The sequence below is a fragment of the Panthera tigris genome, chromosome A1, assembly GCF_018350195.1.
Source record: "Panthera tigris isolate Pti1 chromosome A1, P.tigris_Pti1_mat1.1, whole genome shotgun sequence".
Classification (NCBI taxonomy): Eukaryota; Metazoa; Chordata; class Mammalia; order Carnivora; family Felidae; genus Panthera; species Panthera tigris.
In genome coordinates this window covers 143,976,637-143,991,803 of record NC_056660.1, presented here as the reverse complement: position 1 = coordinate 143,991,803, position 15,167 = coordinate 143,976,637, and the positions used below count along the sequence as shown (strand labels likewise).

The 15,167-nt window shown below is 40.7% G+C and overlaps 1 protein-coding gene across 3 annotated transcripts in view; it reads right to left on the bottom strand.

Annotated features, from left to right (window-relative positions):
• Window positions 1-15,167, bottom strand: part of RASGRF2 (Ras protein specific guanine nucleotide releasing factor 2) — a 239,691-nt gene that overhangs the window by 86,175 nt on the left and 138,349 nt on the right. For all 3 annotated transcript variants that reach the window (XM_007079978.2, XM_042989305.1, XM_042989311.1), the window contains exons 16-17: window positions 14,515-14,640; window positions 11,751-11,840 (exon numbers count right to left, since the gene is read on the bottom strand). In XM_007079978.2, coding sequence (XP_007080040.2) covers window positions 11,751-11,840; window positions 14,515-14,640 — 216 coding nt within the window. The remainder of the gene's footprint in view (window positions 1-11,750; window positions 11,841-14,514; window positions 14,641-15,167) is intronic.

The following is a 15,167-nucleotide window of genomic DNA, read 5'->3' as shown; positions in this document are numbered from 1 at the left end:
AAACTATATTAACCTCCTCTTTCAGGGTCATGCATTGAAGTCTTGTTATTTTGCTACTGTGACATTTTCTCTTGGTTTCCAAGTCCAAAGTTTTACAACATGGCAGATAATTATACTGATTATTATCAGTTACCTGGCATTTCCATCTTGATCATTTGAGATTTATTTCACGCCTATTCATCTAATCTCCTCAACTGGATCGTCAGTATTTAGAAAGTAGAAAAAATGCCTCATACTTCATTTTTATCTTTCCATAGTACCTGGAATGGCACAGAGCGTACACACAAAGATCTAGAGAACTAACTGAAGATTAAATAAAATCAAATAAACTTGTGCATCATTTAATCCAAAGAGCAGGAAAGAATAATATTTTCAAGCCAGGCAGAGATTTCTGAATCTCGATACCAACCTCTCTGATGAACAACTAGATTCAGACCTTTTGTTTAAAAATTCAAAGCAGCTGACATTTCTAAGAGCCTTTCCACCAGAGCTGGGTAGTAAAAACATGGCAGCTAGACTTCCCACCCTCTCCTACTCCCCAAAATTTGTCTGGAAACCCCATCCCTGCATAGTCCCCTCCCCTAATATCATTGGTCTGGTTTCTAGTCACAACATTTCAAGAGCCAAGTTTTTGGTCCTAGAATCACAAAGTCAGTATATAGAGAATACAAACCACCTACCAGTGCAGAGTTTACTAGCTTCTGATTCAGAGCTTTGTCTGACACTTCTAAAATGCTCCATAATTCCAAGAGACCAGCACTTCTGCAGAAGGGCCTTAAACTGGGGCAGTACAATTCCCTGGGTAGCTGAGATGCTAGGGTAGGTGTAATGTGTCACAAAGGCCAGCTTCAATTTCATCTCGAAATGGTAATTACAATTTTAAATTCAGCATTACAGACAGACAATAGCTACACAGGGAGGCTCCTTTCAGTTTGCAGAAGAGCCATTAGATTCCTTCCTATTGCTAAGCAACAGTTGTTAAAATCAAACTGCTCTCAGCTCTCAGTTGAAAAATCAGTCTATTCAGTTCAGAGCACTACAGGTGAAGGGAGAAGAGAAAGACTATTCAGAGATCTTGAAATATAAAGTAGATTTAAGCTACATGTTAACTTTAGATATATTCTTCAATTTCAAAATATTTGGTAGGGAATACGCCCAGGGTGCTCCGTCTCACAGGGAATAGCCCAGACATGCTTCTCTTTCCACAATAAAAATATGCACCTTAAACTCAATTTGATTATGAATAACCTGGCCATGACACTACCTGTAGTTATCTATTGCTGCACAACAACTTACCCTATAACTTAGAGACTCCAAACACATTTATGGTCACATAGGTTCCTCAGGATGAGGTTTTAGAAATGGCTCAGAGGGGTGAGTCTGGCTCATGGTTTCTCATGAGGTTGCATCCAGATGACCACCAGGATTATACTCATCTAAAGGCTCGACAGGAGCTAGAAAATCTATGTCCGTGCCCACTCATGCAGCTGTTGGCCAGAGGCCTACTTTCTAGTTTCTTGCTAGCCTCATGGGCCTCTCCTCATGACATGGAAGATGGTTACCTGCACCCCACCCCGGCCACCCCCAAACAAGCAATCTAAGTGAGAATGACCAAGAGAGAGGTCAGTGTGCCTTTGATGATTTAGGTGTCAAATTCAAACATGATCACTTCTGCTTAATTTTATTTGTTAAAAGCAAGTGACTGAGTGCTACCCACATAAAAAGTTGAAGAAATTAAACTCCACCTCTTGAAGGAAGCAGTATTGAAAGAACTGGGGGGCATATTTTTAAAACCACCAGACCACTCAACAGAAATGTTCATGTCCTTCTCCAAACAAAATGGTGGCACTGGAGAAACCCAAAGAATGAAGTTCCAGCCCTGCTCTATATACTCAAGGCAGAGGTTGGGATTGATAATTGATGCTGTACATCCTCTGTTCATTCCCCAGATGACAGGATTCAAAGCAGTCACTTAATACCTACGTGACCTTAGATAATTTGCTTAACTCTCTGTATCTTAATTTCCTCCATTGACAAGAAAATATAATGCCAATAACTATTTCACATATAGTTAATATCCGTAAAGCTTAAAATAGTGCTTCGTATATATACCCTATAGAATGATGTAACCTTATTGTTGCTGTTACTGTCATGTTAACTCAATTTGTATATAGAAATGCCCAAGAGGGCAGCCTAAGACAGGGGTTTACAAGATGTGGGTATGACTTTGGGAACGCTCTGCAAAAGCCATCCACAATTACAATGATTCACAATCAATAAAACAGACTAATTACATGCTAACAAGTTGCTTCTTCAGGTCTTCCCACCAATTGTAAGGCTCGAGGCCACAAATGCTGGTAAGAGAAACAACCTGAACCAGACACTTTGGGCTGCATAAGGTTAGGACACATGCAGGACCTGTGCTCTCAGGGGATATTCCTGGTAGATGAAAAGCCCATTCCTCTCTTACCATAGACTTTAGAAGCTTTAAGATTCAGTTCACCTGTGCTGACTTGCACCATTAACTGTGCACAAACAGACATTTCTATATGTTACTTCTACTGCCACACTTAATCTCTGATATACTACTTTGAAAAAAGTTGTAACTAAAAGCTTATCTCATCCTTCTTAATGTATGGAGCTGATGCAATATTACATAACCACAGTAGTATCACTGCTTATTTCTCCCAGTAGAAAAGTCACTGGGGCACCTGGGTGGCTTGTTCAGTTAAGCATCTGACTTTGGCTCAGATCATGATCCTGAAGTCTGGGAGTTCAAGCCCTGCATGAGTTGGAGGCTGCTTCAGATTCTGTCTCCCCCTCTCTCTTCACCCTTCACTCACTCATGCTCTTTTTCTCTCTCTCTCTCTCAAAAAATAGCAATAAACATTAAAAAAAGGAAAGTTCACTGAAAATTTTCACTTTTCATTACATATTGTTGGGACTGCTACTCTTAACTTTACAGAGTAATGATTTCCAATTTTTTGTAGTGTCGACATGCCTATTACTGATTATTTGCCTTCTTGCATTTATTACAAAAGTTAAAAAAAAAACCAAAAGGTCCAGGAAGCCAGAAAATGTTTTAGTTTTATATGAGGATTATTTTTGTTTTATGATCACTGAGTCATCATTAGTGAAATTATTTCTGACTCATCAGAGATTACATTCTCTCATTATTAAAAGTACTGTAGTGTATGTTAATTTTTTTAAATCTGTAATCTTCAAAGATTCAGGAGTCCTGGGTTTAGATTTTTTTTGTCTCTTTCTAATTAGTCTCCTCCAACCTAAGATTTTTCACCTTCAAAACAAACAGGATTGCTTTACTATTAGTATCTTTTTCACTGTGGAGAAGCTCTACAGAACCAGGATATAACCCTAGAAATGCACTAAAGGGCATATCCTGAGCATTAAGATTCTATCAGACTCCTGACAAGCCTACAGGATGCAAGTCTGGCTGGCTTCATGGTTTGAAACCTGGAATGCATTGTGCCCTAAGCTTAGAAGGGCCCACACTTGGTTTAATGCTTAACTATCACTGTCTTAAAATTCTTTATAGTTTTTTAAACAAGGGGACCAGCACTTTCTTATTGCACTGGCCCCTACAAAGTATTTAGCCAGCCTTGGCAATAGAACATACCTCCTTGAAATAGTGCAGAACTCCAAGAGATGAGAACATACCAAAGAAAAAAGACAATTGGACAATAGGGAAAGGAGGAGATAAATAAGAACTTTGACAAGGTGTGTTGCACAGAAAATGAAAAGATGGGGAGAGCCCCAAATGAGAAACACTATATGCAGCCAGCATTCTGACCTTAGATTTCTGAACGCCGTTGCTAACTTGGGTTAGATAGACAGCCTGTTTCCTTCGATGCCCTGATTACCAGGACACAGGACACTGGGAGACTGAGAATCAGATCAAGAAAGTGAGCACAGTCTTTCCAAGGATGGCAAATAGAAGAGCAGTTATTCTTAGCCTTATTTCAGTTTTCACACAATTCACATTGCAGCCCATTTCCATCAATAATATCTGCTTTGGAGTGCCTGCCTCTGGGAGGACGCCGATCAGAATCCTCAGGGGGATAAAGGTATTTTAAAGAAGTCCCTAACTGTTCTCGTTCCACCCTACCCACATTCCATTGAGAATCACTGCAATGAAATATCTACATGATATTAGCTTTCTGAGTTAGAAACAGGAAATCAATTTGTGATTTCTGCCTGCATTTACAGTTTTAGCTTGTAAAACAGACACTGGAAAAAGCCCACATCCTGTGCCTTTCTTATAAGATCACTCAATAAATAGATAAGCTAGTTAAACAGAGCTGAGTGTTCTCACAAATCCTGAACCAGACTACAGATAGCAGGGTATGTATGTGACATTCGCTTAATTCATGGTAATCAACATCTTTGGAAAATTTAATCCACTTCTCAATTCAGAGATAAACGCTTCCCCCGACTAGATGCTATCACTGTACTAAGGCCCTCGCTTCTGCAGTCCTGTGAAGGAAATCACAGATCCTCAATGCCCACGGCTGGCCAAGTCAGAATTGACCCATGGATGACTAATGTCACCAGAGCTCATCTGTCTGGAGTCACCAGCTGCTGAACCTGTCAGGTGAGGGCCAAGCACACCTATCAGTGGGAAGATGAAACAGGTGTGTTGCAGACAAAGCCAGGAGGGAGAGTCAGTAACAACATTAATTAATTCAAGTTTCCCAAGATCTTGTTCTTTCTGAAGGAGATGTGATGTGGGATTAGAGGAACCGTAAGGACAAGGAAAGCTGGAACTTGACAGTGAACAGATCTGAATGAGCCTCATTCTCAGTAAGTGCAAGTACCAGGGCCAAGCCCTCTACCACGCTGGGTCTCACACTTGCTTTAAAATCTATAAAACTAGATGGAGAAAAATGGTACCTGCTATTACTTCTATGGTGAGGGGGTGATGATGAGGCATCCTTCAGATCTTCGAGATAAGATTACCCAGTAAAAGCCAAAGTGGTCAAGTGGAGGAGAAGAGATGGACTTCCTGTAGAGCAGCTGGGCCAAAGGAATAGGAAACGGTCAGGGAGAGGGTCCTTAAGAAGATCAGGAATCCATTGCTAGTATGTAGACATGTCTCAGGAAATCTTATCTCCGTCAATCTACACTCCAGATGTAAGTGATTACAGGAAATCTGAGGTCACACACTGGTGGTTCCCAGCCAAATATGGTCCTCAGAAGTACTTTGTTTGACCTGGACAGTACTTTTAAAGTATGAATTCACTTCTAGCGTTTAAAAACAGATTTCACATAAATATCCAGATTTCTGGCTTTTCTTTGAGAAAGAAAACAGATATGACAGCCCTAGTCTGTGTACTCTCATGGCAAAATCGGGGGGAGCTGAGCGGTGGCTGTCCCCCCTACGCATGGCATCAGCTCTCCAGCCCGTCCTTCCGTTACCTGCCTGGCCCTAAAATGGATGAAACCGTAATGCAATCAAGTGGCAATTAAGCAATGTGAGTGAATTAAAGAAGAGAACAAGCACAATCAACCGTATTGTACTTGTGCAGTGGAGAGACAGTAATAGAGGAGAATGGTCTGCGTGGAGCCCGGGAAAGGGCAGGACAAAGAGTGTAAACTTGGCAATGCGACACAGTCAGGAAAGAGGGTGCCCAGGCCAGCTGGAATAAGAATCTGGGTCTGCTTGAAAGAGTATCAAAGACATATGATGAGCAGAGGAGGTGTTCCATGTGACCTAGCTTACTGTAGGGAATCTTTCCAGGAAAAGAATGCAGTGACCACCTGACAGGAGCCTTCCTAGCTGCTCTTCAGCCTGGTACAGTTAAAGATGTAACTTCACAGTTTCAAAACTCTCACTGCAGTGTGTGTGTTTAAAAATAAGACTTGGAGGGGTGCCTGGGTGGCTCGGTCGGTTAAGTGTCCGACTTCAGCTCAGGTCATGATCTCACAGACCGTGAGTTCGAGCCGCGTCGGGCTCTGGGCTAATGGCTCAGAGCCTGGAGCCTGCTTCCGATTCTGTGTCTCCCTCTCTGTCTGCCCCTCCCCCGTTCATGCTCTGTCTCTCTCTGTCTCAAAAATAAACGTTAAAAAAAAAAAATTAAAAAAAAAATTAGACTTGGAATCACGGTTAATTTAAATTTGGTTTGTCAAAGCTCTTTACTTTTCATTAATAATAGTGATAATACTGTTTTACTTAAAAATATAAATTAGATACATTCTAACCCCTAAACTTCAAATAGCTATCTATCTTTGGTGAAATAATGAAAAAATATTTTTTAAAATATTTTGGAAAAACACAAAACAATGGAAAATATGTCCCAAACTATGATACCTCCTATGGGGCGGGGCAGGGGGGTACTAACAAACAAAAAAAGAGTCATTTATATTTAGGAATAAATGCAACAAAACAAATGCAAGACATATGCTGAAAAATTAAAAAACAATGCTGAAATGAGAACAGATCTAAATAAATAAAAAGACATTCCATATTCATAGATTAAAAGGCTAAATATTGTTAAGATTGACAATTCTCCCCAAATGGACCTACAGAATCAATAGAATCACTATAAAAATTTCAAGTGAGACTTTCAATTTCAGCTCTGACATGTAAAGAACTTAGAAGCTAACACACCTGTCCTTACAAGAAGAAAAGCTGGCAGAACTGAAAATCAATGACTTTTCTTGGCCACATCAGAAAATTGAGGCTGTAGGACAAATGACCACTCTCAAATCTGGAGGGACAGGTACATCCCGAGAGATATTGCTGATATCTGCTTATCTGGTGTAGAAGTCGCTAAAGCCATGAACTGGCAGCAACAGCAAATGGTCATTTTGCTCAACGGCTAGAGGCTGAATGTGGACCAGCCTAAGAGTAGAACTGTTGGGGACTACATTCTGAGGGGCCCACATACTACTTCTCGCTCTTGTAGGTAAGAGGGAAGAGCACCGTTGTGAAATATGCCCAGAGCCTTCTCTGTAACAAAGATCCACTCTCCAGGGAAAAAGACTGTCTAAGCCTTGCCCAGCTTGGGGAAGAGTATCCCTCCCACTTCCTGTCTTATCTACGGAGAAAATAACGGGGGCACCTGAGTGGCTCAGTAGGTTAAGCGTCTAACTCTTGATCTCAGCTAGGGTCATGATCTCCCAATTTGTGAGTTCGAGCCCCACGTGGGGGCTCTCTGCTATCAACACAAGGCCCGCTTCGGATCCCCTGTCCCCCTCTCTCTCTGCCTCTCTCTTGCTCGTGCTCTCTCTCAAAAACAAATAAATAAACATTTAAAAAATAAGGAGAAAATAACATAGTGTAGAGGGGTCAGAGCTTCGGTGAAATAAATTGGGAATGCTGTAACCAGAGAAGGAATAAACACACCTCCTACACTCCAGCAGTTCCCTGCTACTATCTACTATTGACTACACCGGCTTGAGTGGTCTGACAGAAGAGAAAACAGATTATGAATAATCTACTTTACAAGCACCAAGTAATCACCGGTAAAGACCTCACTATTTCCCTAAGCAATTGTAACTGTGCCATTAATTTTTCTCCAAGTACATTCAACCATTCCTCTATTTTGTTAATTTACCTTGACTTGCCTAGAATGGTAAAACATATAATCTGCTCCTGGATAATCAAGAGTTGCTTGTGGTAACTCCACTGCCATTACTTCTAGTCTCATAAAAAGAACCCACCTCACACTTCCATATGTTATTTGAGATCATTTCATAAACTCTATAATTAACCCTAGAGCTTCAGGTGTGTAGTAAGCACAGTGACGTGCCTTGATATGTGTATTCATTGGATTTGCATTTCTATTCATATCTTCACTATATCCAAACTGCACCTGCAGATTCCCTGTATCAGCATCCATCTGAAATGCACACAGTTTAGTTTCTACTTTAATGCAGAGCTTCTAAATTTGAGCAGATGCTTAAAATACATATTGCAACCAGTGTAGTGGCACACAAGACCTTGTCGATTGCCCTTCGTCTTGATCTTGTACAAAGTTAAAGCTCCACTCCAGGACAGGGCACTCATTTGACTGACTGAGGATGACTGGTCCCCTACCCCCAATTCCCTCTCCCCAATGAGCAAAATTTCCTATAGCTGCTGTAATTCCAAGAATGACCTGGAGCGGACTCATAAGCAGATTTACCAGGAAGCCGATGACGCTTAAGCTTCTGAGCTTTCTTCCAAAGCCCTGGGAGGTGCCCTAAAGGTTGGTACTTGTGATTTTATATTCTTTTCCTTGAGATAAATTGTATAAGTGTTAGGCCCCAAAATTCTAGATCCTGCCGTAAGTGGGCCCAATGTAACTTGGCTGCCAATCAGAAGGCAAGAGCTAAATAAGCTGTTAAGTCTTCATAATATGAAGTTAACAAGGATTGATTTAGGGTTGTAATCACGCCCATAGAATGGGCCATTCATCTCCAATGAGGAACCTCCAATAGAAGCAAAGAGGGTATGACATGGAAGGAGAGACTTATCTATCTTTGGAGAGGGTAGGACTCTAGGTACTAAAATAAAGCAGTGGGTAAAATCCATGCTTTTCCCATTGTATGTGGAAATTAGGCAGGCTCAGACCCCAGGGAGTGGATCCCAGACCATCTTCCACAAATAAAATTATCTTTCTCTGCCTTTAGGGCCAAGCGTGTGCAGCTTGTCTGGTGTCTTTACAAAGAAAAATTTCTGTCCACTTTCTTGCTAAATTTGAAATTTCTTTTAATGAAGTAGCAAAACCTTCCAAGCAATAATTAAAGAGAAACAGCTTAATCTGCAAATGCCTGGAGTGAATATTTGAAAACATAATCATTAATTGGCAGGTCTAACCCAGAGTTGGGGGTAGGGATGAGGGTGTGAATGTGGGAGAGGATTAAAGAAGGAGGGAGCCTGAAGACAGCCTGAAACATGGAAGCCCAATCTGCAGACCACATGGCCTAACTGGGCGGAACCTTGTTTCCTACCATGGGCTGGGACACAGCAGACCTGCACGGTCAGGTGGACCCACATTATAGTATACAAGCAGACAGGAGCCTGTAAAGGCTGATGCAAGCACAGTGTTCACTTACACAATCTCTCCTTCTGCTTGCCTTGGTGACTCCTTAGGTTCTAGAGTGAATCTGGGATGGCGATTCCTGAATCAGAGGGTGGGCACAAAGTCTGGTTTGGGAGTTAACCACTATCTAACACTCCCTTCCCGTGAACACCTGAACATCTGGGTCTAGCCCTTCACAGGGCAGTTAATACTCTCCCTGGCTTGTCAGGAAGTCTAGATCTTTGCCTTCACACCTCCCTGTTTCTGCTCCCAGTCCACCTTCCCCAGCCACCTGTGCAACCAGCCCTTCTGTCGAGTTCTCCAGGAATCCCCTATGGGGATCCATGGAATGGCTGAGCCCCAGGAATATACTGGCCTCCATTCCAGAAGAAACCCCCTTTCTTACCACCATTAGCCATTGCAACTGACCCATGTGCAACGTGCTACCTTTACAGTAGGGCCACAGACAGTGCCAAATCCAATCTTTAATTCCTTTACTTCTAAAATTGAATTATGGGGCACCATCACATTACAGGCAACATCAGCAGCACCATAATAAAAAAAGCAGTTTGCTCACTCAGGGTCAGGCTACCCTGCCCTTAGCCACACTGGCTGTGGTCAGTCACCATCCATCCCTCCTCAGCTGGCTCACTGAAGAGAGTTTTCTTCCTAAAGCTATTTCAGTTCCAGGGGAGAAGTAAGAAGAAGGGCAGCAGAAACTGCAGTGTTCAAATGGTGAGGAAGACTTTGTTGTTTTGGTTACTTTACACTCTGGCCCATTATGCACAGACAAGTCAAAGTCAGAAAGCCATTTCTGAAAGCTCATTAGAACTTTTGCTGCAATCCCAGGTGAAAAAGAAAAACCTTCCCCTACCCAGCCTCCAGCAGATGCGGAAATAGGGTCATTGTAAATTAACATAAAAACTATTTTCCTTCATGAACCTTCATGAAATTATGAAACCTATGAGAAGGCTCTTTCCAAAGATAGACTAGCTTGTGATAATGAAAGACAGAAGAGAAAGTCTCAACGAATCACAGTTGATAAGCAATTCTGCTGAGAGCATAATGAAGATTCCTTTATAACTTCACCAAAAAATGTTCATTATTACAGAATGGAGTCAACAACAGAAGTCAACTGGATTGACAAGATATCAGTGCTATTACCATTACAGGCTGTCTCGTGTTATGTTGATGGGACTTTTGGGAGAAAGTTTTGAGAACAGAGCAAAAAACACCCTAATTTTCCATACCACATCAAATGCAGCATGTGTGGCAAAATATTGGAGGCAGAATGTGGTTAATCTGCAAAGATTTCCATTATATATATATATATATATATATATATATATATATATATAATGTATTTTATATATATATATATGATGTATTATATATATATATACATATATATATATATATATATATATACTTCATGTTCATTATAGAACATCTCTCTCTGTTTTTCAATTTAGAAAGAAGTCACACAGATAGTACCTACTAGTTACTATTGTTGAATACAGGTTCATAGGCTTTAGAAATGGACTCTTTTGGGGTAGGTGAACAATGGCTAATTAACAAAATACACCCTCACTCATGGTTCTACAAAGCATGATGATTAGAACCCATGGGGTTAGTTTAGATGAAGATACAGCAACAAGGCTGTTGAAACCACATAAAGATTTGTTTTAACATAATGTCCTTCTTGCACATGAGAGAAGAAGACAGAGATAATGAATTATAATTTTCATCTATTAAAATACTGTGCCTTCATTTTAAGTACTACTTCATTACCTGGAAAATTAACCAAGAGAATTCAGAAAGCATCGTAAAGCTACTGGAAGTGAATTATGAGTCAGCTAAAGCAATAGCCCCTCCATCTTCCTTCCCTCCACAAGCCTTCCCTCCCACCTTGCATATGCTTTTAGCATTGTACTCAATTAAAAAGGAAACACTTGTGCCTGGTAATTTGGCTAAAAAGGTTAGAGAACTCCAGAAAACAACATGGGAGAAATAACACATCCTTCTGTGATACAGTTCTTTATAGTATCCCCCCACACCACCTGTGTGAGACTCACCTGATGGTGCTTATTTATTTATTTTTTTTTAATTTTTTTTTAACATTTTTTTTGAGACAGAGAGAGACAGAGCGTGAACAGGGGAGGAGCAGAGAGAGAGGGAGACACAGAATCCGAAGCAGGCTCCAGGCTCTGAGCTGTCAGCACAGAGCCCGACGCGGGGCTCGAACCCACGGACCATGAGATCATGACCTGAGCCGAAATCGGACGCCCAACCGACTGAGCTACCCAGGCGCCCCGACGGTGCTTATTTACAAGATACTCTGTGGGCGAAAGGGAGAGGGAGATTTAAGTTTCGGCTATGAAATGAGTAAGTCATGAGAATAAAAGGCGCAGCATAGGGAATACAGTCAATAATATGGTAGCTACACTTATGGTGAGCACAGCATAACGTATAGATGTTGAATCGCTAGGTTGTACACCTGAAACTAGTATAACATTGTGTGTCAACTACAAACAAGAAAGTTAAAAATAAGTAAATAAACAAATAATAAATACATAAAAGACAGTCTGATGCACTGAGAATGGGAGCTGGGAATCTGCATTCTCGATGAGCTGGGGGGTGTATCACCAACACACTGGCAGGCAAAGACCAGTGATTTAATACACATTGCTGTGAGTGTGTACCTGGCTGCTCGCCCCTACTCACCTGGTGGACTCCCGTGTCCTGCAGCCGCTGTGGCAATTGCAAAGGCAGAAGCAGGCGAAACTGAGCAGTGAGAGTTGTCAGCCGTCTGTCCTGGTTATTTAAAAGAATGGAAATGGCACGGTGAGGCAGATAGATCATATTCGATAATAAAAATTCTCATTTTCATTCCTGCACTGGATGAAGGCTTGAGCCAAATGCTCTGTACTGTCCTTGTTAATAGGAAAATAACAAGATTTTACATTGGTCATTCCACTCTAGATATATACCCAAGAGAAGTGAAAACATATCCAAACAAAAACTTATACATGAATATCCCCAGCAGCATTATTCTTAATAGCCCAAAAGTACAAATACCCAAATGTCCATCAACCATCAAATGGATAAACCAAATGTGCTATATCAATACAAGGGAATATTACTGGGCTACAAAAAGGAATGAAGTTCTGATGCATATTACAACATGAATGGTCCATGAAAACATTACGCTAAGTGAAAGAAGTCAATCACAAAAAGTCATGTCTTCTATGATTCTATCCATATGAAATGTTTGGAACAGGTAAATCCATAGAGACAGAAAGTAGATTAGTGGTTGCCAGAGGCTAGGGGGAGATGGGAGTGGGGAGAGACTGCTAATGGGTACAGGGTTTCTTTTTGGGGTGATACAAATGCTCTGGAGCGAGACAGTGGTGATGGCCACCCCCATCTTGTGGATAAATAAAAACCACTTTACTGTATACTTTAAAAGGGTGAACTTTGTGGTATGTGAATTATACCTCAATATAAAAATATTTTTTAAAAATGTCCTACATCATATTACCAGTAGAGTTTTCTTCTCAAAACACCTGTAAAGTTAGGATGAATTCTAAAATCAAAGGATGCTCTGAGCACCTGTTTGCAGTCCCTTCCCTCCTTAGATATTTTACACACAGGATCTGATAATGCTCATGCCAACCTCACTGTTCTTCCTCATTCAGGCTTTTAGTGAAAATAGTTCCCTGTGATTCTGACTTGAAGGGTTTTTATTAGTTTGTCCCTAAAGTGATGTACCCATGCTTAAAATAAATAAATAAGAGAAGAAAAGAGCTGCTTAATACAGCCAAGGAGAAAGAACAGCTCTACCCACTCCTTTAGCAGTAGACTTTAAATATTTGTAGAGTAAGGTGGCAAGAGGACAGATGAACAGGCAAAATTTCAGCTACACACTAAGAAAATGTGTGATACTGTCCCTATTTGGATCTTCTATTTTATCACAGATTTCAGCTTCCTTCCTATGGTCCTATGTCTGTGAAATTTAGTCATATCAGAGAAGAAAGAAAAGACAGTTTAAGTCAAGATAGGATTTACAAATACTGCTTATATAAATTACAAAACCTTATATACAAAAATAAATATATAAAAAGGGACTACAAAATAGAGCCCTGATAATAGTGACCAGGTGAAGAGCATTTATCTCTTGCCTTGGTAGAATTTTGCTTCCATGGGCTTTGACCCCAAACTCTTCCAGGTTACCATGAACTCAAAAGGGGGTCTGTCCCATGTAGCAACAAAGTTGCCAAGGCCTGGACTGACCAAAGCTCTAAGAGTAGTAAAGAGATTTGGCTAACTCCATAGTAGACCAGGGAAGTCTTGCTTGCCACCTTCATTTACCAGAACCATTCAAATGCCAGGGTAACCCATGATTGATCAGAAGTCTGAAATCAGTCCACTCCCCAAGGGCTGGTATCCTTCTGGGCAAGTCTTCTGACAACAGCCTGACCCAGGTTAGCCTCTCTTAGATCCGATGGCAATGACCACAGCTTCTACCCCATGGCCAAGGTTACAAATGAAATGGCCATTTGGAGCATATGCAGAAGTATGAAAGTCAAAAAATGTCTACATTTTACTTGGATTACTTGGGGTGAATCTTGTTCCATAACTGAATAGTTTTCTCTTCCAGCTTGAAATAACTGACTTGAGGAGAAAGAAGGAAGCATTTCAAAAACAACTGTTGTTTTCTTTTATTAGTAAAGAAAAATGTAAGGATTAACATATACTTAATTTGTTTTTAAGTATTTCTAAGGTTTAAAACGTGTGTAAAGTTTGTAACTCTTAATAGGAAAACATTATTTGAATGCATACCCTAATGGCAAGCCACTGCAAAACGTTTCAAAAATCCACTATTTTTTGAATTTTTTTATTTAAACAATGGAGAGAGAAAAGATTTCTACCTTTTGGTCTGACAATTTGTCTTCCAATTAGAGGACATTTGGTATGTTCTAAAACAAATTATGGGAGACGCTTTATAATTTTCGTAACTATAGAAAATATACCAGGTTCTACCACGTGAATAATAATGATAATTAGGGTCCCATGCAACTGGACCTTAATAAGGTCTCCCACGAATTGTGGTGCCCCAGGTGAGCCTATTTAATCTAGAGTACACTGGGATTTATGACAAGGTATCAGGGTTCTGGGAACATTTTGATAAAACCAACATGGAGACTCTTCAACTAGCTATCACCTAAGGACAAGCCTCTTGATTCATGTTACTCCAGACACAGTGCAATGCCATAATGGGGTCAAGTCAGTATTAGTTATACTAATGACATATTCTCTAATTATCTATTACTCCACTACTTGACACTGACATTGTTTGCTTCCAATGAATTTTCATAACTGAGACTAAAAAAATATTTTGGGAGTGAAACAGTAAGGCGAAAGAAAAAGTTAGAAGCTAGAAATCATCTTTCACTTTTATATTTCCAAGCCCCCTTTCTGAGCTCACCTACAGGCTGACGATAGCGGAGGTGCTGAGGAGTTGAGGGTGACCGGCAAGGTGAAAGTTCTGAGCTGTCCGCCACCGAGGAGCTTTCCACTCCTGCTCGGTCCACTGGTGCAGATTCTAGGACAGCTGCTTGAAAATAGCATGAATGTTAACAAGAAGGCCGTGAATTCAAGACCTCCTTGTCAGGGTTATGCACAGAAACACAAAGGTTCGTTATGGAGAACAGCCTTTTGGATTAGTCTACATTTTAAAAGGGCTTTAATATGAAATCAAGTCATTCCTCCTGGCAGAGTGCTAATGTCACTAAATCTAAATGCAGTGTCTTCTCTATTCCTGTCTTGCTGACCCTGCTGAACCTGGCTGACCCTACCCAGTCCTTTCCATCCAACACAACAGTGGATGTTAAAAAGACCAGGGGAAGGACACCTGGGAGGCTCAGTGGGTTAAGTGTCTGACTTCAGCTCAGGTCATGATCTCTCAGTTTGTAAGTTCAAGCCCCACTGTTAGTGAAGAGCATGTTTGGGATCCTCTGTCTCCCCCTCTCTCAAAAATTAAATAAATAAATAAATAAATAAATAAATAAATAAATAAATGTAAACATTAAAAAATGGGGGATATCTTGTGGGTTCCCTGCCTTCCAGAAGAGTGGGGGA